The 26,948-nt window shown below is 43.1% G+C and overlaps 1 protein-coding gene across 2 annotated transcripts in view; it reads right to left on the bottom strand.

The window, feature by feature from the left end:
- Positions 1–286: 286 nt before the first annotated feature.
- LOC137095185 (importin subunit alpha-7-like) overlaps positions 287–26,948 on the bottom strand; it is a 76,532-nt gene continuing 49,870 nt past the window's right edge. For both annotated transcript variants that reach the window (XM_067461552.1, XM_067461553.1), the window contains exons 2-14: positions 25,276–25,412; positions 25,033–25,128; positions 24,639–24,738; positions 19,915–20,009; positions 19,101–19,232; positions 16,277–16,365; positions 15,492–15,591; positions 13,430–13,593; positions 11,838–11,916; positions 11,531–11,656; positions 3,999–4,126; positions 2,922–3,100; positions 287–1,667 (exon numbers count right to left, since the gene is read on the bottom strand). In XM_067461552.1, the coding sequence (XP_067317653.1) occupies positions 1,480–1,667; positions 2,922–3,100; positions 3,999–4,126; positions 11,531–11,656; positions 11,838–11,916; positions 13,430–13,593; positions 15,492–15,591; positions 16,277–16,365; positions 19,101–19,232; positions 19,915–20,009; positions 24,639–24,738; positions 25,033–25,128; positions 25,276–25,412 (1,613 nt within the window). In that variant the 3' untranslated portion in view covers positions 287–1,479. The remainder of the gene's footprint in view (positions 1,668–2,921; positions 3,101–3,998; positions 4,127–11,530; positions 11,657–11,837; positions 11,917–13,429; positions 13,594–15,491; positions 15,592–16,276; positions 16,366–19,100; positions 19,233–19,914; positions 20,010–24,638; positions 24,739–25,032; positions 25,129–25,275; positions 25,413–26,948) is intronic.

Below are 26,948 nucleotides of genomic sequence, written 5' to 3'. Positions count from 1 at the left end.
ATCTTAAGATATATGCTGCCCTGTAATTGAAAGAGCCAACCTTGGCTATATTTGTATTAGGCTATATATAGGGAGATGTATTTGCTGGTTTCAAATCCCAGCTCTAAAAGGGACAAAGAGCCCACCTTTGGTCAAGTCAGCTTGATCATAAAGCCCATTGGTAATACGAGATAAACTCCAGAACACCAAGCCTGGTCAATTTTAAATATTCATGCTATTCTGAAACATCAATAATAGTGTAAGACAGAGCCGGCCGTGTTAAGGGAAACCTCCAGTCACGTTGGGATTGCAGTCACCGAATGCAGAGATGTCGTTTATTAAATTTCCTTGGCATTTTTTTTCTATGTCATTTCTTTTTAAACAATGAAAAGCATCTCTCTCTATTACGAAATACAACCTGAGGCTTATGATGATCTAGCGCCACGCATTACCTGCTTGTACTATCAGATCTGTTCTTGAAGGTTTCAGGAGCCCAGGTTTCAGCCTTTGGAGCGCAAGGAAAAAACATGAAGACAACCAAAGGGATTGTCCCCATCCCTACAAAGAAAGGGGGGGGGCTGTGCTTTGATCATTTTCGTGTGCCTTCTATGCCTTACAGATCCCTTTGGGAGAGCAATTTGGAAGCCTTGTCCCCCAAGGAGATCAACCACAACAAAAAGAAAAAGGATCCCCCCAAATGCAAATGCACAAACACACGAAAGCTCTTCTTCTTCTTCCTCAAGGCATGGTCCTATTTCTTTTCCTCCCTTGCAGTCTGTTTATGGGGAAAATTCTCTTTCTCTGAGGAGAGGACAAAAAAGCAGCAAGGAACTTTGCCCCCAAATCCTTGCTTTGGCAAGAGAGGGGCTTCAAAAGACCAAAGAAATCAAAATAATAAACAGTCGGCCAAAGTGGTGCCTTTGGCAGAGGATAGAGTCTTTAATAAAAATTAATATGTGCAAAACCAAAACAAAAATAATAATCTTTTAAATAGTTGAATCCAAGCGTCCAAGATTAGATTCCTTGGTTACGATTTGTGTTATTTATTTATTTTTCTTTGGCTTCCTTCCTCTGAAGAAGCCTTCCTCTCTCAAGTACCTTAGTCAATGTTTTAAGAGGAGAGAGAAAAAAACCACACCACAAAGGAAAAATAAAGGAAAGAAAAGAAAACCTGGAGGAAAATCCACACACACAAGAAAGTGTCACGGATTCACACCCCTCATCCATCCACCAGCTGCTTCTTCTTCTCCCCGCCCCCTGCCCCCCAAACGCAGCAGCCAAAGGGGGGGGGGGAGTGTACTAAGGATGATCTCCTCTTCATGAGAGCGAAGGACGGCTGCCATGTGTTGGTGAAGGGAAAACTGCTTTCTCAACAGGTGCAAGGGTGCTGCTACCTTCTGCTTCTGGCAGAGGAGAGAACAGGTCCAGAGGCAAAGAGGGTTTCCTCCATGGATGGATGTCCCGGTGGTCTCTCCCCCTTCATCCGTCTCCATCTGGGCATTATAGCTGGAAGCTTTCCATGGGGGCCTCGGGCTGCTGGAAGATGAACTGCTGCTGGGCCTCGTCGACTTGGGGGGCCAAAGTTCCATCGTCATCCTCAATACTGAAGTAGTGCTCAATCAGGTCAAAGGCCTTCTGGTAGATCTCCTGGTTCTCGTGGCTCTGGAGGAACTCAATTTTATCCAAGCCTGGAAGAGAAAGGGCATTTTTATGAATAAGACTCAAGTCTCATGTACTGTCAAATCCAATGCATGCCTCAATTTTCAAAACCCTGAAATCAAAAACCGTATTTGCTGTAGAATGTCATGTGCAGCGGCAAAAAGTGCATTCTTTGTCATTTGGCCATCACAGTTACTGCCTACTTAGAATCACTTCTTTAAAAAAATTGTTATGACACCAAAGCTTCCTGTGATTAAAAAGAAACTATGGGATGCATCTATGCTGTAGAATGAATCCATTTTAACTGCCTTGGTTCAATGTCATGAAGGGTGTACTTTTTCAAGATTCTCAACCTCTGCCAAAGAATGCTGGTGCCTCACCAAATGACACATCCCAAAATTGCATAGCATTGAGCTGTGGCTATTAAATTAGAGATGACATTCCCTCAAATAGGGATTCCAGTAAAGCTCCTGAAGTAGCTTCCTCCTTAGTTTTGCCTCAGCATTAAGATGACCATATGACACAAATCTAATGTGTACCCTAATTCTGGAGAGGCATTTTGGCCAAAAAAAAGAGGAGCATTGGATCTGAGTAAATAGGGTAAACAGAAAATAGATGGCCATCTGTCAGGGGTGCTTTGATTGTGCTCTTCCTGCATGGCAGGGGGTTGCACTGGATGTCTTCCAACTCCATTATATCCCTCCCCCCTCTATATGTGTGCACACACACTCTTTCCATTTAGGTGCAAACATGGAAAAATAAATAACGATCCTTAGAAAAATCAGATTATAAAATTATTTGGAACTGACAGAAATGGGCAAACTGTCTTGTCTATTACAGGAGACATCGGCTCATTACCCTTTAAAAACAATGGGAATCCTTTATGTTATTTATAAAGAATGAAGGAAAACAAAAATTCTTGCAGGTTTTGAAGATGAAATGAAATGGTATGCAGAAGTTGTCTAAGATAATAAGTTAGTGGAATATGTTCATTATATATCTTTTTAACTTTAAGGTTATTGTTTTTATGAGTGAGGAAAGTTAGTCTGAAGGAAATGTATTGGTGATAAAAGTGACGTATTGGAAAATTACTGTCTTTCCAACGTTTTTATATAGCTGAAGAAATAATATACAGATTTTTAAAATTGCATACACTTATATATATGTAGTTAAGAGGTATATTTGGGGAGGCATCAAGGTAAACATCACTCACTCACAGCTATTTCAAGGGAAGAGTCCTAACATGGGTATCTCTTTTCTGACCAGTTGAAGGGAGGACTCACCGTAAACTTCCTCAATGAGACTGCAGTAAGAGTTGATGCTGGTGCCGCTCTGCTTGGCCTCCTGTTCCCCAAGTCGCAGAATGTTCTCCAGGCCATTCAGGGCCACTTGGACAATCTTGGAGTCCATGACAGTCAGGAGGTCGCACAGGGGCTTGATGCAGCCCAGGTTTACCAGGTACCTATGGTAGGAGAGAGTAAATGTTCAGGAGAGTCACACCCGCAATCAAAAGTGAGGCATGCATTAATCTCAAGAAAGCCCTTGATCCTAATGCCCAGTGCCACAGCTTTACACAATAATCTACTTGAGGTGTAAAACATCCTTTAGCATAGGAGTGTCAAACTCGTTTTCATCAAGGGCCACATCTGCCTTATGGTTGCTTTCAAATGACTGTTCAATCCATGGAGACAGTGGGACAACTATAATTTTTAATATGATGATTGGTACTCTCTAGTCTTTGCCCAGTTTGGGTCTTGAGATGTCATGGAACAACATGCAGACTGGGGGGGGGGGGGGGTAATGAGGATTGTAACCCAACAGCCCTTGTGGCTGTGAGGTTGGGGGCCCAGGTGAAACTTTTAAATTCGGGCATCATACCAACAAGCCTTGTATCTGAACTCAGACCCCACTCTCCTGACTAAGTAGAGCAAATGGTAGCCTTGCAGGTGTTACTGTACTCCCGTCAGACCTAGTCATGATGTCTAATGAGGAGGAATACAGTAGTTGTAGTCTGGCATTTATTATTTTTTTATTTCCTTCATTTCTACCCCGCCTTTTTCCCACAAGGGGATTCAGGGAGAGGGACATCTGGAGGAACACACAAAATGACATGGAGGGCTGGATTCGGCCCACAGGCCTTGAGTTTAACACAAGTAGCCTTTATCTGAGAATACACACTAAGCTCCAGCTTGGACACTGTAGATTTCCTTTTCAGATAGGAGAAAATGGAAAACTGCACATCAAGCCTAAACTATTGCTTCCATGGACTCACAAATCTCTCTATCCAATGTATGCCCCTTTAAGACTGATCAGAGAGCAGCCCCAGTAAGCCTTACTAAGTGGTAAATGCCTGGACTTACTTGATCTGCTCCGGAGTTCCTCCAGACGTTGCGTTGGTGATGGCCCAGGCGGCTTCTTTCCTCGTGCGGAATTCAGCCTTCTGCAGAATTTCGATCAGGACTGGGAAAATGTTGGCGTCTATGACTGCCTTGAGAACATGCCAGAAATATTAAGAATTAACTGGGTATTTTTGATGACAAAATGGTGAGTCAATCACTGAAAGAATTAGTTAGTCAGTGGGCCAAAGCTAGTGTCATCCTGAGGAGCGTGAGCAGGCTGAAACCTGTTAAGAGTTAGTAGGCCAAAAGCTAGTGTCATCCTGAGAAGTGTGAGGTAAATCTCAGTGTGTAAGAAGCTTTGGTGAAAGTAGCCCCAGGTTAAAGGACTCGCGTGTACAGCTGTGTGTAAAGTTACTATGTGAAGCTCCTGTGTAATTTCAGTGTGAGAGGAGGCTTTGTGAGAGCAAAGCTGTAATCTGTATGAGAAAGAAGCAAATAAGCATGGAAGCAAAGAAGGAAGTATAAAGGACTTTATTTGTATTGTGGAAACCTTGTTATTGTAAATAGTTCAACTATATTATTTTACTATAAAGAAAAGCTTCCTATGGAAGATATAACATTGGTCTGTGAGTTTTTGTTCTTTTTATCATTTTGGGCTATTGATGCTTGGTCATGCTGCTGCTAAGTTACCCTGCTGTATATTTATGAGGAGGGTCTTTTGTTAATCAGCCCATTTGCCCAACAGAACAGAGCAAGGGAACAACAATAGCAAGAAGTTGAAATCCCTTGTTGTTTTGAGTATTTCTAATCCCCTTTTGTGCTTGAAGTCTCAACTTGCAAAGAAGAAAGAGACTTAGGAATACTGGGCAAGAGAGCAAAGCCAACCTCTCTCTAACTTCAGGACGAGGCAAGAGTTGCTCCTTGTGTTTGTGACATCTCAATGGGTTTATCTCGAGTATGGGCAAACTTAACCCCTCAGGTGTTTTGGACTCCCACAATTCCTAACAGCCTACCGGTACTATGGGGTGGGACAGCGAATGTGCCCTGTGATGTCTCGGCCTAGTATTATTTCCTTGTTGCCTGTTGGACTGTTCCATTTTACCAAGTTTAGAGTAGGAGTTTAAGATTCCCCTAGAGGCTGAGCTCAGTTGGTTCAGCCCATTCTGGCTCAAAGCTTGGCAGAAAGACTTTTTATTCCATTTGTTTGGTCATAGTTAGAAGTTAGTTAGCCAGATAGTGTCTGGTCTGGCCTAGCAATTTGAACAGGCCATCCTTATCACGTATTTGCCCTATAGATAGAAAGTTCATAGATAACACGTTTCATAGAATCGTTGTATTTGCCAAAGCTTATAGATAGATAGTTATAGATAGATAGTTCATAGATAATATGTATTTGCCTTAAAGTTTATAACACGTATTTGCCCAAAAGTTTATAATATACGTTCCATAGAATAGTTGTACTTGCCATTGACAGTTTGTATTTGCCTTATAGATAGTTCATAGATAGTTGTATTTGCCATGTTTCATAGATAATACACATATGCCAAAGTTTATAGATTATAGATAGATAGTTTATAGTTATACAAACCCAGAGTTCATAGTTGTACATGCTATAGTCCACAGTCATACATCCCCCATAGTGTATAGTTATATTCACCTCATAGAAATAGTAATTTGTTACCTCAGAGTTATATTATCATAATCAATTTTCACCTTTGTTCATTGTTGTAATTCACCTTGATTATTTAGTAAACAATTGGTAAACTTAATCTTGTTTATGGAGTTTTATTTTGGGAGAATTATAGTAACTAGGGCACTGGGAAAATAGCCAAACACATTTAGGTTTCTCATTAGATCTTCCTGGTGTGCCATCACAGTGATTAGGATCCTGATCGGCTTGTAGCCATTTCAGATTGCTTGTAGAAACAAAGAAAAGAGAGAGCCCACTCCCTCAGGGTGTGTGAGAGACAAAAAGGCACTGTTTCCACTTTTCCATTGGAAAGTGTAACAAAGTTATAGGAATACTTGGGTGAAGTGTTGCTAAATTGAATACTTTTATATTAAGGAGAGTTAGGGGCAGCTTTTAAAGTAAAAAAGCTGCCTGCCTGCCCTTTTAAAAGATATTGGAGGCTTGTTTCCTGTCAGAGAGTAAAAAGGGCAAGGCTAGCATCTGCTATTTGTCTTAAGGGGGCATTTGGCGCCAAAAGGGGTTTTTTACAGTTTGGCAGCCATTTTGTGTTCATCCTTTAAGGCTACTATAGTAACATCAGAACTGTGACAGCCTTATTGTCCCCTCAAAAAGAAGCGGCAGCCATTTTGCCTACATAGATTTCTATTGGTTTGTGCTGATAGTGTAAAAAGAGCGGGAAAAGGTGTTTTGGGGCTTGTTCTTGCATTTTTCTGAGGAAAAGGAGTTAGAAGACTCTTAAACCTATCCCAGTAAATTGTTGTTTTGCTATTATAGCATAGGTGGTGACAGTAGGCTGTGTGAACATTTTGCCTCACACTCTGTCCTCTTCACCCACATAGAGTTGTTGCCTCAGCAACCGGCAAACAACAAAAATGGATGGGCTTTCTGATGGAAGTGCAGACACATTTCCTGTTCATATAGGGTTAGGTACCCCACAGAGAAGGCCCTACAGCTGTTGCTAGAAAGGGAAAGTCATTTAATTGTGAAGGCAGAAAGTGCTTGGAAACACCTGCAGTATAGCATGAACACCTTGTCAGCCTCCAGAGACCCTGAGGTAATAGCAGTGCATAAAGAAGAGCTCAAGGATAGTTTTTTACTCTGGAAAACTATTATAGAAAGGCAACAACAAGTCATTACAAACATTAATGATGATGATGCTCAAGCAAGGCTGCAAGCATTATCACTTAACTATCAAAGTAAAGAAAGAGAGTTTAATGCCGTGCTTGAAGCTGCACAGTTTTGGCTTCAAGAATTTCAGCTGAGGGAGGCTTATTCTTTATCCCCTCCTAGAAGCCCCAAGTCCAGCAAGGGTTTCTACCCTCAGCGTCCCCTAAGTGTCAAAAGTTCTGTCACGCACAGATCACTTAGCCACCGTTCACGTTCCAGTGCACATTCTGCCTCATCCTGTCACAGTAAGATTTCTTCTGTGGCAGTTCAACATTTCAAAGAAGTTGAGAGGATGAAACTCAAGGCGCAAATATTGCAGGGAGAAGCTGAATCGGCTATGGCTGCGAAAGAGCTAGACTTCTCTCAACTAGAAGCTAAACAGGCCATACAGCAAGCTGAAATGGAATCCCAGTTATCAGTTTTACAAAGTAAAAGAAATATAACTGAAAAAGCTAAAGAAGCGGCCAAGCTTGCTGTTAAGGCAAAAATTCTTGCCAAAGCTTTTCAGGACGAGTTGATTCCTGAAAATGTTAGGCTGCTGCCTCAGGAGGACATCGAATCAAAGATGTCATTTCTTCTCCTGTCTGACAAAGATGTCACCACCAAAGAGCTAAGCCCTATCTATACCAACACAATAGAGGATCTGCCTAATGCTGAGGGGGAAAGATCGGCACCTCAGCTTAACCATCAGCCATCAGCAGCAGTCTTTCACAAAGATGAGAGTCCTGTCAAAGTGCAGAAATCTACAGCGGAGAGCCAGTCCTTTATGCTCTCCACCTGTTCCCCTGTTCCTGCCAAGTGGTCCCTCCCTGACCCCAAACCTGAGAAAGAAGTTAAAATGGAGTTTTTGGACAATGTACCTTGTGTCCAGAATTCCTTCCCCAATCAAACCATAGCCTCGGGTGATTCTCCTTTGGGTCAGGGTGAAGGCACAGGGAGGCAAAAGGCAGTCTTTTCTGCACCAAATCAAATGGTTTCCATGCCATCTGTGGCCTGGAACCCCTCCTTCTTCAAAAGCCCCAAGAGAGACTTAAAAGATAAGGGGGTTCAAAAGTTTTCAGACCAGCCAGAAGACTTCCACCTTTGGAAGACAACCTTTAAAAGAGCTATAAAAGATTTACAGTTATCTGCTGATGAGGAGCTTACTTTGCTCATTTCTTGGCTGGGTCCTACTTCTGCACCACAAGTTCAGAGAGTATCAGACCCTGAAAGGGCGCTAGATTCTGCCTGGTCACGGCTGCAAGAGAAATATGGGGCCTCCTCTGAAATAGAGACTTCTCTCCTAAATAGACTAAATAGTTTTCCAGTTCTTAAACTCAAGGACTATAAGCAACTATGGGATTTAAGTGACCTGTTAGTGGAGTTAGAATCTGCCATGGCCAACCCACAGCTCCCTGGGTTGGCATGTCTAAACCAATACATCACTCAGAAGCAAATTCTGCAAAAGCTCCCCTTCCAATTTCAAGAAGCATGGGGAAAAGAAGTCTTCACTTATAAAGAGCAGTATATGCAAAAATACCCTTCTTTTGCACACCTTGTTGCATTTGTAAACAGAGTTGCAAGGGAAAGAAATGATCCTCAAACAGGATTTCCTACTCTTTACCAAGGCCCTCGACAGGAAAGGTCTTTTGAAGCTCAGAAGAACCTGCCAGATGGTGCCAAAAGGTCTGCCTTTTCTGTTAAGTCCACAGAAGTTATTGAGTGTGGACCAGAGACTAAAGAAATTCTTTGCCCTCTACATAAAAGGCCCCATAGTCTCGCAGACTGCACCGAGTTTGCTAAAAGGCCTTACGATGAAAGAGTTGCCATAGTGGAAAAGGCAAAGGTCTGCTTTAGGTGTTGCAGTTCCCAAAGACATTTTGCAAGGGACTGCAAGTCTACAGTAAAATGTACGGAGTGCAATAATGCAAAACATTGTATTGCCATGCACAATTTCAAAGCCGGGAGTAAAGCAGTCAACTCGAGGGAGGGTCGAGCTCTGCAACCAAACCTGATCCTAGTCTTCACAAGGAAGAAAATAATACTGCTGTAGCTTGCACCAAGCTATGTCAGAGTTCCGATCAGCAACGAACCTGCCACCCGATTTGTTTGGCTGAGGTTTTCCCTCAAGGAAAGCCTCAACTGAAGAAGAGACTTTATGTTGCCCTTGATTCGCAGAGCGATGCGTCTTTAGCTACCCCTAGTTTCTTTGATATGTTCAACATCAAAGCCAAATCTATAGAGTATGTAATGTCCATCTGCACTGGCCAACAGAAGCTGCAGGGAAGAGTTACATCAGGCTTCACCATCTCCCCGAGTGGTAGCAAGACAAGTTTCAAGTTGCCTGCATTGCTTGAGTGTTCCACCATACCAAGGAACAAAGGTCAAATAGTCACCAAAGCAGTGGTTGAGAGTCATCCTCATTTAAAGAGACTTAAAAGTCAGATCCCTGACATATAGAGGCTGACATAGTTCTCCTTTTAGGTTCAGACTGCCCGGATTTATTTCAAATCCTAGATCAAATAAAAGGTCCCCCAGGAGCTCCTATCACCCAGAAGCTTCCGTTGGGGTGGATAATCATAGGGCCAGTCTGCAAGGACAAAATGTGCCCTCCAGCCACATCCAAGCTAGTGGACAACAGCAAATCTTTCATGTCACACCCTACACAATTGCAAAGCTGTTTAAGTCAAATCAGTGTTTGCTGTTCAAGTTCGATCATTGACAACTCGTCAATTTTTGAATCTGCTTGTAAGGGTGATGATTGAGCTTCTCCAAAGAAGAGCAAAGACTTCTGGACATTCCAAGCAAAGAAGGAGTGCAGTCGGAAGAGGGAAACTGGATAACTCCCCTTCTCTTTAAAGACAATAAGCCTGACAAAGTGAGATTAGCCTTTGACTCCAGGGATACATCTGGCACTCCACCTGGCTTTTCCACACTCACAGCAGGTGCTGCTTGCCAGAACTGCTTGGAAAGAGACTCCACATTCCAGCGGCTTCAACCCGGATTTTTTGGAGTCTGATGCTCATGCACTCCATGGTGATTCTGAGCAGCTTGAGGCGACAGAGACAGTGTCCCCTGCAGCATTGCCATCCCACAAGAAGGCATTGCTTAAAGAGTCAGCTTGTCAGGATTCCATTCCTTTGGAGCTGAACACTGTGCCTGATACCAGCAATAGGCCAGATGGCAACAAGAGCATTTCCTGTGCTGAGCTAAGTTGGTGGATTCACATCGCCGCAGAGGAGAGACCTGCAGACATCGCTTCCCGAAGTGTGTCTACTCGGAGGTGGCAGCGTTCCAGCAGGCTGTTGGGTTCCGGATGCCTTGCAGACCCTGGTTCTCCAAAGGATAACACATTGACGTTTCCAGTGCTTCCTGAGTCAACTCCAGAGAGGAAAGGTTGGACAGCACCCCGACGAGGACGTCAAGGTAGGAGACGTTGTCATTATGAAGGACCCAAATGCTTCCAGAAACTTTTGGCATATGGGTGTCACCCAAGAAGAGTGTCCGAGTGTGGATGACCATATCAGGAAGACTCCAATCAAGACGGACTCCAACTGAAAGACTGATACTCACCAAAGACTTTTCACAGACTTGGTGGTTTATTAAAAGTTTAAAGTTTGTTGTATTTTATTGTATAGAGTGATATGTTATCATGTGTATTTGCAAATTTGTTCCAAATTTGAGCGGGGAATGTGATGTCTCGGCCTAGTATTATTTCCTTGTTGCCTGTTGGACTGTTCCATTTTACCAAGTTTAGAGTAGGAGTTTAAGATTCCCCTAGAGGCTGAGCTCAGTTGGTTCAGCCCATTCTGGCTCAAAGCTTGGCAGAAAGACTTTTTATTCCATTCGTTTGGTCATAGTTAGAAGTTAGTTAGCCAGATAGTGTCTGGTCTGGCCTAGCAATTTGAACAGGCCATCCTTATCACGTATTTGCCCTATAGATAGAAAGTTCATAGATAACACGTTTCATAGAATCGTTGTATTTGCCAAAGCTTATAGATAGATAGTTATAGATAGATAGTTCATAGATAATATGTATTTGCCTTAAAGTTTATAACACGTATTTGCCCAAAAGTTTATAATATACGTTCCATAGAATAGTTGTACTTGCCATTGACAGTTTGTATTTGCCTTATAGATAGTTCATAGATAGTTGTATTTGCCATGTTTCATAGATAATACACATATGCCAAAGTTTATAGATTATAGATAGATAGTTTATAGTTATACAAACCCAGAGTTCATAGTTGTACATGCTATAGTCTATAGTCATACATCCCCCATAGTGTATAGTTATATTCACCTCATAGAAATAGTAATTTGTTACCTCAGAGTTATATTATCATAATCAATTTTCACCTTTGTTCATTGTTGTAATTCACCTTGATTATTTAGTAAACAATTGGTAAACTTAATCTTGTTTATAGAGTTTTATTTTGGGGGAATTATAGTAACTAGGGCAAACTGATGGTCACCGGGAAAATAGCCAGACACATTTAGGTTTCTCATTAGATCTTCCTGGTGTGCCATCACACGCCCCTTCCTGTAAGCTCCCTCATAACATTATGGGAATGGTGGTGAAGACAGACCCCTCAAAGGAGTAAACAGATTCTATTCCATTCTAAGATGCCACGAAACATAGCTCACCTAGACTAGGCTACTTTAGGGCCCTGATCTCTAGGCCTCAGACCCAAACCGGGGGACAGAGAAGCCCTACCTGTATCTGAGCCCTGTTCCCTGCCGTGACATTGGAGATGGTCCAACACGCCTCTTTCCGGATAGACTCTTTGGGGCTGCTGAACAAGTGGAGCAGACACGGCAAAGCTGAGCAATTCAGGATCACCTGGAAAGGAAGACAAAAAGGGTTGAGGGTGAACTGATCAGGGATGGCCATTCAGTGCCATTTTCAGGGAAGCCTCCCACAAACCCATCCAGCATGGTGATGCTGATAGGTTGTAGGTTGTTAAATCGGTAACCTAGGCTGGGAGGAGGCCCTGATTTAGGACTCTGTCCCATGTAATCACCTGGGTCTGTATGTCATCCCCGGTCACTATGTTGCCAACCGCTCGCAAAGCTGGGGAAGCCACTTTGTAGTCACTGTGCCTGAGGGAAGGAGGAGGAAAGGTACAGATTTGAGCCTACAGGCTTCGCTCATTTGTTTAGCCTACAGAAGAGAAAGTTAAGAGAAAACATGGCAGCCATGTTTAAATATTTGAAAGGATGTCCTAAGGAAGGGGCAACATGCTTGTTTTCTGCTATCCTTGAGACTTAGAACCAAAACAATGTGTTAAAATTTTAAAGAAGGTTTTAAAGATCAAGTCAGAGGGTGTTTTGGTTTGTAGTTTTTAATGTTTTTATGGATTTTAACTATTTTTTAAAATACCAATGATATTTAATTCTGTTTTAATGTTTGTATATTTGTACATTTTAAATTTTATTGAAATGCTTTTAATGTAAACCCAAGGGGACTCAGGGCAGTTTTCAACAAAATAATGCCAAACATTCAATGCTGTAATAAACCAACAAAAACTAATAAACCACTCAACCAAATCCCAGAAATCAATCCACATATAACTAATGATAAGAGTTATTTGGCAGTGGAATGTGCTGCCGAGTCTCCTTCTCTCGAGTTTTTTAAGCAAAGGCAGAATGGCCATCTGTCTGGAGGGCTTAGATTGAATCTTCTTGTCTGGCAGAATGAGCTTGGATGGATGGCCCTTGGGGTCTCTTTCAACTCTATGATTCTACGATTTTGCTGTCCTCCCAGTCAGCCATGTGCAACCATGGATCCTTCTCTGTAGTGTGTTACAAGGCACCACAATGTTGGCAGTGTTCACTTCTGACTCCACAAATGAACCAAGAGTCTCATTTGGCCAAGTGCCTCCACTTGACCTCCAGGAGAGAGCCAGGGATTAGTGCCTGGGGTTTCAATGCCGCAGGTCAACTCCATTCACTGCCCGGACAGATTTCATGCTCTTCTTAAGCAGCTAATCACTGCGTCGAGGATCCCAAGGGCACCACCTCAGCCCTCTCAGCACTGAAAATATCTCCACAGAGCTCTAGCCCACTTAAAGCAAAACAAGATAACCATGTTGAGATTCTTTTGCGGATCCAAGGATGAAGGCTTGAGAATGAACACCCACAAATTAGGCTGGCTATGCTAGTCTGTATTAATAAAAGATCCTTATTTAACAGGCATGGGCAAACTTAGGCCCTCCAGGTGTTTTGGACTTCAATTTCCACAAATCCTAACAGCCGTAATTGTGGCAGACTAAGTCCAAAACACCTGGAGGGCCTAAGTTTGCCCATGCCGGTTATAGAGGTTATTTTAATTAACACTGAACTTATATAAGGTTGTAACCATTAGGATACATTAAGAGCAATAAGAGCCCTGTGTCAATGGAGGATACGCTCCAGTGTTACCTGAAACCACATACACAACCAAATGCCATTAAATTACCCAATTTCCAATCCCAGCATGCCACAGAGTTCCACTGAGATTCCTAGATGTCTCCTCTCTAGGAATTTGCTAGGTCTTCCAATACAATGCTTTAGTAATACTGTGGATTAAGGTGCTGGGGTGTCACCAGCACCTTAATCCAAGCAAGATACTTACATCAGCAATTCCACCAACCGGCGGCACACACCAGAATTTATTACAGCCTGGATTTTCTCATTAGGGCCGTCCGACAGATAGGAGAGGGCCCAGCATGCATCTGCCAGCAAGTCGGAGTCGCTGCTGAAGAGCAAGCGGGACAAAACTGGCAAACAGGAGGATACCTGCGAAGAAGAAGAAGGATCCTGAAGGAGGCGAGAGGGCAACAGTTGGCCTTAAAGAGGACTCTGCAGATTATTTTGTACCCCAAAGGGGGGGGGGGGGGAACCAAGAGATTTGTTCAGCTCTTGTTCTTAGCCCTCAACATTTGATGCTTACACAGTAAATTGTTGGGGATATTATCTATATAAATAAAAATGTAATGTTCATTTGTGGGATTGACAGAACTAAAAAACCACTGGACGAATTGACACCAAATTTGGACACAAGGCACCTAACAGCCCAATGTATGTCCTTCACTAAAAAAAAATTGATTTTGTCATTTGGGAGTTGTAGTTGCTGGGATTTATAGTTCACCTACAATCAAAGAACAATCTGAATCCCACCAATGATGGAATTGAACCAAACTTGGCACATAGTTCTCCCATGACCAACAGAAGGTTTTGGTGGGCAGTGTCCTTTGGTTTTGGAGTTGTAGTTCACCTACATCCAGAGATCACTGTGGACTCAAACAATGATGACTCTGGACCAAACGCTACAAGAATACTCAATATGCCCAAATGTGAACACTGGTGGAGTTTGGGGAAAATAGAATCTTGACATTTGGGAGTTGTAGTTTCTGGGATTTATAGTTCACCTACAATCACAGAGCATTCTGAACCCCACCAACAATAGAATTGGGCCAAACCTTCCACACAGAACCTCCATGTTGGCCACAGCAACACATGGCAGGGGACGGCTAGTCCTAATATATATTTCACCTGGAAAACTAGAATTTCCCATCCAATTGAATGAACTGGACATTTAAAAATCCAAAGTGAAAGAAAGCTGTTTAAGCCAATGACTGAAGCTGGTGTAAACATCCTACCAATATATCAATATTTTCCACCAACATTTCAATATACACAGGCTGCAGTAACTTCTCATTTGGTTGCCCTTATCCATTCTCCTTACTGAGAAGGAGCACAACAAGAGTCGAGCTGCCATAAGCAGATCTTGACCAGCAGCAGGGTTAGCAATATTAAGTGTTTGCCAAGAGGCTTGTGCTAAATATGTATTCCTCATGCACTTGTTTATGGATCACAGTCTTTTACAGTTGGGAGCATTTGGCAATATCAGTGTGGGCTCTGGAAGACTAAAATGGCCCATTTCAGAATTCTAAGGATTATGTTGGTTTGCATAAATTTTATTGAGTTTTTGCATATACAGTGAAAGAGGGGGAATATGTTCCTGGATAGGAAAGGTAGGAAAAATTAGAGGTTTGTATAGGAGGAGAAGGAGAGGGTTGGGAATGGGGTAGGTGGGGGTGGTGTCCTGTGACTCTAGGGGTAGGTACTGGGGGTGGGAATGGGAAGAAGAGAGAGAAGAAAAAAAAACCAAGGGGGAGGGGATGAAGTGTGGACTCCCGTTCAGTCCGCAGGGGAAAGGTCATTGGTTTGACAACTCTTCTTGTGTTCCTATTAGGTTGTATTCAATCTTATATGTAGCATCCTAAATGTCCAACTTATTTTGTCTTTTAATATATTCTTCAAATTGTTTCCAATTTACTTGTTTTATTTTGTTCTTCTAGTATTTGTGACAGCTTATCCAAGTCCTTGAATTCCATTATCTACTGAATCCAATCTTCGTTAGTTGGGGTATCCTTATTTTTCCAGTTCTGTGCTATTAGGATTCTCACGGCTGACGAGATATAGAGGAAAATCCTTTCTTCATTTTTTTAAAATCTAGATCTATTATATTCAATAGGTAATATTCCGGTTTCATTTCAAATTTTGTTTGAATTATATTTTGGGTGTGTTTGTGTATCAACCGCCAGAATTTTTGTACCTTCCTACATTCCCAATATTGGTGGAAATATGTTCCGACTTCTAAGGATTATGTTGGGCGAATTCGCGTATCTCACCTTCTCAAACTCAGGGGGAGGGTTCTTCCCTCTGCACAGGTTCGACAAGGCCCAGACAGCATTTCGTGTCATTGTCAGCCTGGTAGATTTTGTGAGAAGCCTGGAATATGAGGCAAACCGTATCTTCTTAGTACAGTGAAAATGCACACTCATGTAGATTTGACAGCCCTCCTTCAGAAATACTCCCACCAAGGTTTAAGCCTTAACAATTTTAACTAGCCATGTTAAATCAAGTCTATAGCATAGTGATATACATACTAGAGATTAGAAGGCCGGGGGGGGGGGGGGGGCGACAGAAAAACTGAGGGAAAAACAGGATTTCTTTCCATTTTTTCCAAAGCAATTTTTTCCAGAAAAAAAGTGCACAGAATATGTTAGTTTCCAGTGATAAATAATATATCTATGCTATGGTATTCAAGCAATATAACATGAAAATATTTATATTATTGGAAAATAATTTATTCTACACACCTTTTCCCCAATTTTTCTGGAAATTTGCTTTGGAAAAAAACCTATTTTTCCTTTAATTTTCCTATTTTTTCCAGGCTTTCCTATCTCTACAAAGGCTGTCTTTCACATAAAAAATTGATCCTGGAATAATACTCTATGGCCTTGAAGAAGGCTGTAGTAAAAGTTTATTAATAAATCTTATAAATAAATGTTTATTGTCGTCTTAAGTCCAGGCCATCAGGTTTTGTTTTTTTTTTTTACTACAGAATGCCCTATATAGTTAATACATCTCGAAGGGAGGTATAATATTCCAGTTTCTCCCAACAGCTACTCACAGCAACAGTGGAGGAAGGATGCCACAGTTGAGGACATAGTCGCGGCAGGCGGAGCTGTCTCCAGCAATGTTTCCCAACGCCCAAACAGCCTGGAGGAAGGAGAAGAAGAAGTACAGCACTCAATCCCTGAATGGAGAGGAAAATAGGGAATGGGAAGGGGACACAGTCCCAGACTTTAGTCCTTTCAAGGCCCTATTGTATTGGGAGATTATCACTACACTTTAAAGAGTTGTAAGGTAAAGTAAAGGTTTTCCCTTGACATTAAGTCTAGTCTTGTCCGACTCTGGGGGATGGTGCTCATCTCCATTTCTAGGCCAAAGAGCTGGCATTATCTGTACACACCTCCAAGGTCATATGGCCAGCATGACTGCATGGAGCACCGTTACCTTCCTGCTGATGCAGGAATGATCTACTCTCATTTGAATGTTTTTGAACTGCTAGGTTGGCAGAAACTGGGACTAACAGCGAGAGCTCACCCAGCTCCCCAGATTTGAACTGCCAACCTTTCAGTCAGCAAGTTCAGCAGCTCAGTGGTTTAACCTGCTGCATCACCAGGGAGCTCTTTAAAGAATGCTGGGGCTTATATTTATTTATTTATTTATTTACCTTACTTATATACCGCTGTTCTCAGCCCGAAGGCGACTCACAGCGGTTCACAACAAATACGAACAGCAAAAATTCAGTGCTACAGTATAGAAACAGTTAACAACCTAACACATTACACAATTAATAAACAGTTACTACAATACCCATTCACTGTCGTCTCATCATCAAAAACATGTTCCAGATTCGTCATCCATTGTTCCATTCCAGTGTTCATTAACCAATCATTGCACTAATTATTGGAACGCCTGCTCAAACAGCCAGGTCTTCACTTTTTTGCGGAATACCATTAGAGATGGTGCTAGTCTAATGTCCGTAGGAAGGGCGTTCCACAGCCGAGGAGCCACCACCGAGAAGGCCCTATCTCTCGTCCCCGCCAGCCGAGCTTGAGAAGCAGGCGGGATCGAGAGCAGGGTCTCCCCGGAAGATCTCAAAGTCCTGGTGGGTTCACAGGCAGAGATGCGGTCGGATAGGTAGCTTGGGCCCGAACCGTTTAGGGCTTTAAAGGCCAACGCCAGCACTTTGAATTCAGCCCGGTAGCAGATCGGTAGCCAGTGGAGTTGGCGCAACAGGGGGGTTGTATGCTCCCTGCGTTCCGCTCTTGTTAAAATCATGGCTGCCGAGCGTTGGACTAGTTGGAGCTTCCGAGCTGTCTTCAAAGGCAACCCCACGTAGAGAGCGTTGCAGTAGTCTAAACGGGATGTAACCAGAGCGTGTACTACCGTTGCGAAGTCAGACTTCCCAAGGTACGGGCGCAGCTGGCGCACAAGCTTTAGCTGTGCAAATGCTCTCCTGGTCACCACCGAAACCTGGGGTTCCAGGCTCAGCGATGAGTCCAGGGTCACACCCAAGCTGCGAACCTGCGTCTTCAGGGCGAGTGCGGCCCCATCCAACACAGGCTGTAACCCTATGCCCTGTTCGGCCTTGCGACTGACCAGGAGTACCTCTGTCTTGTCTGGATTCAATTTCAATTTGTTCGCCCTCATCCAGATGGTCACAGCGGCCAAGCACCGGTTCAGGACCTGGACAGCCTCCTTAGTAGCAGGTGGAAAGGAGTGACAGAGTTGGACATCATCCGCGTACAGATGACACCGTACCCCGAAACTCCGGATGATCTCCCCCAGCGGCTTCATGTAGATGTTAAACAACATGGGAGACAATATTGAGCCCTGAGGAACCCCACAAGACAATGGTTGTGGGGTTGAACAGGTGTCCCCCAACAACACCTTCTGAGATCGACCCTCTAGGAATGACCGGAGCCACTGCAGAACAGTACCTCCAAGACCCATCTCCGCGAGGCGTCCCAGAAGAATACCATGGTCAACGGTATCGATGGCCGCTGAGAGGTCCAGCAGCACCAACAGGGACACACTCCCCCTGTCGAGCTCCCGGCGCAGATCATCCACTAAGGCGACCAAGGCTGTCTCGGTACCATGTCCCGGCCTAAAGCCAGGCTGTGCCGGGTCTAGATAATCCGTATCTACCAAGAATACAGTTTGCAGTTTAGCAAGTCCCAGGGCTTTTCTGGCTGGGAATTTTAAAGGCCTCTCTCTAAATTGCAAACCCCAGGATTCTAGGGGAGCCAGCCATAGAATTTAAAGTAATATAACAACTCTTTAAGAGCACAGCGTGATGATCTCCTTGCACTAACTTTCCACTGTCCATCAGCTTTGCTATTAAATGAGCAATTAAGCAATTAAGCTTCTTGTAGCTTGAAGGTTTCCTCTAGAAAGCTGGTGTCAGGTTGCTTGTAAATTGTGTGAAATGTAAACCCATCATTTGGATCTTGCTGTCCTCACACTGAATCACGGGGCTTCCCCTGATGTCCATTTCTTTCTTGCCCTCTTCTCTGAGCTCCCCTGCTCTTAAAACCCCTTCAGCAGTGCTGTCTTTTCCCTTGAATGGTCAGAACACTTGAACATGTTGTGACCAAAGGATTGGAAGGAGCACACTGTACATGTGATGAATAGAGAGCAACCATGGACAGAAAAGGAGGCAGGAGGCAGCCCTCTAGATGCTGTTGGACTGTAATTCACATCAATCCTAGTTGCAGTTGATGGGATCTGTAGTTCCAATCATATCTGCAGGGCCACAATTTGCCTGCCTCTGATTATAAAGACTTAAAGAAGGGACTAAAACTGTGTGACTTTTGCTTAGCCCAATGTATTTTATGAAAGATTTCTCAGATGTGGGGTCCAAGCTCACCCTGAAAGTGCCTCACCTGCTCCTGGACATCTTCGAAATCGGCACTCAACAACTCAATGAAGATAGGAACGGCGCCAGCCTCAATTACTATTTTGGTTTGCAGTGACGTGCCCGAGGCAATGTTAGTTAATGCCCAGGCAGCTTCAAACTGGAAAAGCAAGAAGCAACCCATTAATTGACCTCCTCACACCAAGTATAGAGACCAACAAAGGAGTCCTGAGCTGCAAAGTACAGCAGAGTCTATCACAAACTAATCCCAATGGCAGTGCTGGGTTTGGGCTTTCATAAAAAAAAGTTACACAAATTGGGGTTCCATAAAATTCTTTATCTGCCTTCTCTTAATAATTTTTCACATACATTTTAGCAAACATTTGACAGGAGGGCACTACAACAAGTACAGACATTTTGACTTCAATGCCCTTTATTAGTATCAGGACCAAAAAAAACCCACTTGTTCTTCAACACTTTCATTTTAATCTGCATTTTACTGGTGAATTTTAATCTGTATTTTACTCAATGTATATTTGTTATATGTATTTTAATAGTGTTTTATCTAATTGTTTTAACCATACTGCACCACATCCTCAAGTCACAATGAGAGGCAGAACAACAACAACAACAACAACAACAACAATGCATTTCAGTTTACAGTTAAGACACTTTACGTTGTTTGGTGCCAAGGAAAGACCACAGTTGTGGGCACAACAGCATGTTCAAGGAATGCCATTCAGAGGCACAGTACCCTGTACAGTTCATCAAAATGTGAAACTGGGCCAATCAGATTTGCAGAAAAGCAATGCCAAGTCAAAAAGACCCCCTTCCCTACTTACCTGTAATGTGCTGTTCTCACTTTTCTTGAGAAATTCAACAAACCTGTCTACCACTCCCTGAGTGCTTATCACTTCATCTATTGGAGGATTGGGCTCTAAAGAAAAAAACGGGGATACTTTTAATAACATTTAATAAGAAAACATGGCACCAGGTGCTCTGTTGGAAACCACTCTTTAATGTAAAGATTCAGAACTGTCAGTATAAATAGTAATAGTAATTTTCTCAGTCAGTATATGCATTAAAAACATGTTATTTGATCATTGAGATTCCTATTCAAATCTGAGGCAGGGCTATGCCAAGATAAACCTTTTTCAAAGTACTGTAAATAAACTGTTCAAAAGGATTGAGATTAAGGTCACAACGGTGACATTTTCTCTAAAGTGACAGAGAGTAATCCCTCACTTATTGCGGGTGTTCCATTCCAGGACCACCTGCAATAAGTAAAAATCTACGAAGTAGGGATGCTCTGCCCACTCAAGTGGATGGAGTGTCCCTACTTCACGGTGACCTCCTCCTCACCACCTCAGCTGCTCCCTGCCTCGGAGGCCCCTGGTGCCCAGCCTGGTGAGGAAGGAGCGCGAAGTAGTGAAACGGTGAGGGAGAAGCTGCTGCTGCCAAGGTCCTCTTCAGCAGCGGCCTCCTCCTCGCTACCTCTGCTTCTTTCTGCCTCACCGGAGCCCTTCCTTGCCAAGTTGGATGCCCAAGCCTGGCGCCCCGCCTGTCAAGGAAGGAGCACAGAGCAGAAGAGGGGCGAAGAGGAAGATACCGCCGCCACCGCCCTTTTTGGCAGCAGCCTCTTCCTCTTTGCCTCCTCCGCTGCTCCCCTCCAAGACGGAAGGTGAGGAGGAAGATGCCGCTGCCAAGGCCCTCTTCGGCGGCGCCCCCCTCCTCACCGTCTCCACTGCTCCTTGCCTCAGAGACCCCTTCCTTGCCAGCCTGGCGAGGAAAAGAATGGGAGCAGTTATACAGTGTTCCCTCACTGCTCCCCGTGATATAGCGAGTCCGCAACAAGCAAACCGGGAAGTAGCAAGGGAACACTACACTTTTTAAGTGGCTATTTCCTCTTGCTGTATGTAGCATTTGATTCTATGTTCATAAATGATAATAATTTGCTTTTTGATGGAGAAATTTAATTTTTTATGTATGCTTTAGTAGGATTGTATGTTTTATGATGTTTATTTTAAATTTGTCTGTATGGTTTTCCTTTTTGGAAATTGAATGTTTTGTCTTATATGTTGGAAACTGCCCTGAGTCCTCTTGGGGAAATAGGATGGTATATAAATTTATTTATCTTATTTATATCCTAACTTTCTCTACCCCAAGGGGGACTCAAGGTGGCTTACATATGGCACCTACACAGTGCCTAAAAACATACAATGTTAACTTAAAAATAAATTGGATTAAAATAAATACATGTTTAACATAATTAAAATACATTCCAATGTTAAAACACGCTATCCAAGGACCAGAGTCTAAGGCCATTCCATAATCAATTGCACATATTCCACATTACTGCACTGCAGTATTTTTCAAAAGCCTGCTCCCAGGATTTTTTACTCTCCTTTTGAAGGTTAAGAAGGAGGGGCAGATCTAATATCTCTAGGGAGGGAGTTCCACAACTGAGGGGCTACCACTAAGAAGGTCTATCTCTCATCCCCACCAGCCGTGCTTGCGAAGAAGGTGGGACCGAGAGCAGGGCCTCAGTCCTGCAAGTTTATTATTATTATTATTATCAAAAACTCTTCACATTATTCATTCAAGCACTTTGCTGGCAGAGCTGTAGGAAGCAGTCTGCTGGGTGTCATTTATACATTTATTTATTTATTTATTTATTATTTGAACTTATATGCCGCCACTCCCCTGGGGTTCGGAGTGGCTTACAAGAACAAGCTAAAATCGAACACAATTTAAAACAATTTAAAAACAATCAGAGATCAAAGGCCCGTCGAAATCGATATGTCTTACATGCCCTACGGAAAGCTGATAAATCCCACAAGGCACGGACTTCAGGTGGCAGAGTATTCCAGAGTGATGGTGCCACTGCTGTGAAGGCTCTGCGTCTGGTTGCTGTTAGACGCAAGTTCTTGACACTGGGAATTTCCAATAGATCTTGGTCCTCAGAACGGAGGTGCGAAGAAGCAGGGGAGGGGAGCCTAGGGATGATTATTGTTGCTACCAATTTGAAAGGAACCAAATTTACCATCAAGTTAGAAGGGAGGCTGTTCAATCGCACCTCTTCCTTTATTAAGATAGTAATAACTTAGTAGTAATTATACTGTATGTATTGCAGCGTGACTGGAGATAAGAATATAGATCTATTTGGTCACTTTCCCCTGCGTTTCTGCCACCACTTGAGGTAAGTTATAATATTGTGAGAAATGGCACACTGGACGCAGAATTGATGGAGATGAGGCAGTCTTCAAACAAAAGTTAACAAGTTTATTGAGCACAAAGCGTGTGGTTGCAAGTTGTAACTTTTCTTATAGAACTCAATAATGCTTGGTTAGTTGAATGTTACACTCTTTCAGGTTATACAGTATCTTCCTGAGGTGAAGCACTTATTACAAAACAAAGTTTCAATACAGGGATGTCTCCCTTATCTGATCCTCCCCTGATCAGATACTTAATAAGCATATTCTTTAGCCTTTCTTTAGACTAACGGAATACTGGTTATGTTTCCCTTATCAACCTCTCTAGCCTAAGAAACTTCCAGTAACTTAATCTGGCTTTCCAAAGCCTCGAAACTTTGCTTCACAATACACTCTCTTACAGCTATAACCTCCTAATCTTTCCTCTATCAATTCCTCACCCTCAAATCTTAACTCCTGACTGCTCACTCCTCTAAACCTAAAACCTAACTCATGACTGTTCACTCCTCTAAACCTAAACCCTAACTGAACATTAACTGTCGTTTTTCAAACTCTCCCCTCTAAGCTCCTCCCATTTCTCTCTCTAGCCTACATCGTCTCCATGGCAACGCACTCCTCTCAGTTAGGCCGCTCCAGCATTAGTGCAGCCAATCTAAACACAAATACAGTTAAAATCATACAATTTATAATCAACTTCTGTATAGGAGGGATCTCTATTGCGTAATAGTGTAATGCTTTGTTGTTGTTATTGCTTATGTTTTTAATTTGCTTGCATTGTATTGTTATTGTTTGTTGTTGTTGTTGTTGTTGAGGCCTTGGCCTTTGTAAGCCACATCGAGTCCTTCGGGAGATGCTAGCGGGGTACAAATAAAGTTTAATAATAATAATAATCTCTGGGGTTGGTAGGGGGTGAGGCGGTCCCTCAGGTACATCGGACCCAGACTATGCAAGGCCTTAAAGGTGAGTACAATCACTTTGAAAGTGATCAATTGGTAACCAATGCAGCTACAGTAAGATTGGTGTTATGTGGCATCTCATCGGAATTCCCGCAAGAAGCCGAGCAGCTGCATTTTGTACCAGCTTGAGCTTCCGGATCACCGACAGAGGAAGGCCAATGTAGAGGGCGTTACAGTAGTCCAGTCTTGAGATAACCGTAGCCTGAATCACCGTAGCTAGGTCATCCCTGGACAGGTAGGGGGCCAGCCGTCTAGCCTGCCGCAGATGAAAAAAGAAGGTTCTGCTAGTGGCGGAGACCTGGGCCTCCATCATCAGCAGAGGGTCCAAAAGGATTCCCAGACTCTTTACTAATGGTGACGGGCGTAGCGCCTCGCCATCCAGGGTAGGCAGCTGGATATCCCCACTGCCTGGTTGACCCAGCCATAGGATCTCCATCTTTGCTGGATTCACCCTCAACCTGCTGGCACGCAGCCATCCAGTAACAGCCTCAAGGCACTGATGGAAACAATCGGGTACAGAGTCCGGTCGGCCTTCCATCTTCAGCACAAGCTGAGTGTGATCAGCGTACTGGTAACACTCAAGCCCAAAACCTCAAACCAGCTGAGCAAGTGGTTGCATAGAGATGTTAAATAACAGAGGCGAGAGAATGGCCCCCTGAGGAACCCCACAAGATAAAGGGGACCTCTCAGAGACCAGGCCTCCCCTCTCTACGCGCTGTCCACGGTTGTGAAGAAAGGAGGACAGCCAGTTTAAAGCTGTCCCCCTGACTCCAGCAACAGCAAGGCGGTGGGTCAAAAGATTGTGGTAGAGTTGTGTCAAATGCTGCTGTGAGATCCAATAACGCAAGCAGCGCTGACCCACGCTGGTCAAGCTGGCATTGAAGGTGATTCGTGACTGAGACCAGCACAGTCTCTGTCCCATGCCCCGCACGGAAGCCGGACTGGAAGGGATCTAGTCCGGCTGTGTCATCTAGGAATTGCTGCAACTGCTCCGCTACTGCCCTCTCAATCACCTTGCCCAGGAACGAGAGATTTGAAACTGGGTGGTAACTGGAGGGAACCGAAGGATCTAAATCTGGTTTCTTCAGCAGGGGAGAGACCACCTCTTTTAAACCCTCTGGAAAAACTCCTTGGCCAGAAACAACTTTTCATAACACTGTCTGGCAGGTTGATGAGATTGTGCACACACCTCAAAACTCCATGTCTCATTTTCACAAGGATTTGTAAACCAGAAACAATGGGGCAGTTATGTCTATTCCACAGTTCCTGTTGTAATATTTATAACATTCAGATGTTTTATGCAAACCAATTCAGTGATCTGTGCAATCCTGACAGAAATTCTGACAAAGTTGCTCCCACAAACAGATATTTTAAAAAAAGACCTGAGGCTGCATTTACCTTTTGACAGTAGCTTCCTGAACCTCTGGGTGGTGACTAGCTGAAGGTCGGGGTCTTCAGAGAAGAGCATCTCCACCATTTCTCTTTTAATCACTCCCTCCTGAAAAATCCACATTCAAACATCAATCCCCAGATCCCATCCCCAAGAAATTTCTCTTTTCAAAGGGGAAGCTATCAAACCTGAAATAAGAACAATGCTGGTATGGATTCTGGATGATTGTTCTATTCAAATAAACAATTTATCTTATAAACTTTTGGAAAGAAAGATATCAAAGGAAGTACTTCCAATACTGTCTGGTACTTAAACCCATTTGGTCTTCTGCTACTGACCATAGCAAAAAAACAGCTAAAACAAAAGGCTTAACTAACACAAGAGCTTTCAAGGTTGACTTACCCCACCCGTGGTGGAGCTGACAAAGGCATCAAAAAGGGGACTGTCGGAAATAGCAATATCTTCATTTATTAGTTCCACATTTCGTCTTTTAAAGAGCTGAAGTAGAAAACAGATTAAGTCAGAGGGGAAGGAGGATGACTCTGGTGGCTTATGTCAGTTTTCTGGCCCAAGATGCTGAAGGGGTTGTAAACCCAAAAATGAAAAGAAAGTCAGAGAGACAGAAAGAAAGGCAGGTCTATGTACCTGCTGCTCCCGTTTCTGTTTTCGTAACTGGATTCCCTCCTCTTCTCTCCTCCGGCGCATCTCCTCTGGGTTCAACGCCTTGTTCTTATAACTCTTCATTCTGTAGTTGTTCTCCTTCGCTGGGCTCGCCATGGTTTCTGAGGAGAAGGGAAGGAAGGAGATCAGATGCCAGCCTTCCCAAGCGTTGGCTCTGTGTAAGAATGGCCCAAATGGCTCCAAGTTAATCTGTATCCAGGTGGGGATCCAAGTGAACTGCTCAGGGCGTCAGTCCATCATATGTGTGGAAGAATTCCTCACCCTCCATCTGTTTTGAGATGTCTTTAATAGTCTACAATATTTCCTTTTATTAAAATTAAGCGTTTCTACTGACCTTGGGGTTATTGAAACCAACAATAATACACTCCCTCCCACTATGAAGAAATGTGACCTTAAATGAAAATTACAAAGGGGTTCCTGAAGTTACTTTAATGTCTCAATGGAGCAAGAGGTAATCAACCTTTTAAAAAAATGTAATGATGCAAATAGCTGCAGCAATATACTTATCTCTCCTCAGGACTTGATGTACCCACCCATTTTATTACAGATTTGCCATTATTATATAGAATTTCCTTTGAGATTTTCACATGAAGCCACTCTGAACCTCTCAACACTTTACAAACGATAAAGTACTAGCTGCAAGTCTTTTAGACAGGGCATACAAAAAGCTTCAAAGACCAAACTTCTCTCCTGGAAATAAGGAAATCAAGATGAGTAGTAAGGAATACTCAAGACCACTCTGAATTAATTCTGAGCTACAACCAACATCCACTAAAGCTTGCATGAGTATGAATGCTCTTGTACCCATTGTACATGGAGAATAGGTGTTTCCAGAAGTTCTGTCCCCAACATAGAAATCTGGAAGGACTTCTTGGATTTTATAGGAGAAGTCAAATATTCCACATCTGCTTGACTGCAGGCCTTGTAAAACAGATTTAAGGCACCAAAACTACTGTTTGGAGGACCAGAAAAGGGATACATTTCGAAAGGGGACAAATCCATTTAGCACCTGTTTATTGTTGTATGACTTTCAAACCCACTCTGAACCAGTTTTTTGATTATGTATTTCTCAGTCCCGTCTTTTCATCTCCAGCAATGACATCAAAAAAGTGGAAGTGTGACAAGAACACTCCTATTCCCATAGCAACCATCATGTCATAAAAGAGGGCTTGTGACTTCATTGGTAGCTGAAGACTCTAGTCAAGAGAATGGAAGAAGGAGCAAGACCAAAGGAAACCAGCTAGTTCATCACTTATGGTGACTGTAGAGAACATTGAGGCAAAGCTGCAAAACAGATGAAACCCGGTCTCCATTCTTTTTACCTCCAAAACATTTCCCATTTCTACTTTTTAAATGACTCCTAGAATACCTATGTGGCAACACCTTGTCTATCCAAAAACGCAGCTTTGCTTTGGACTTTCCAACTCAAATCCAAGCCTCCATACCTAACCACTCCAGAGTCTATGTTCATATATTTGCCCATCCTTTCTCATCTAGTAAATGTTGTGGATTGTTTGGGGGTAGCAACCCACAACTTTAGGCCCTGAAGTTGTATTTAGACTTTTTCCCTACATAAATCAGTGTTTATGTAGGGCAATCCCTGCAACTTATTTGAGTGGGGTGCATGTAGCTACTCC

The sequence above is a fragment of the Anolis sagrei genome, chromosome Y (assembly GCF_037176765.1).
Source record: "Anolis sagrei isolate rAnoSag1 chromosome Y, rAnoSag1.mat, whole genome shotgun sequence".
Taxonomy (NCBI): Eukaryota; Metazoa; Chordata; class Lepidosauria; order Squamata; family Dactyloidae; genus Anolis; species Anolis sagrei.
Note: the sequence above shows the minus strand (reverse complement) of the source record. Positions and strands in the feature narration are given on the sequence as shown.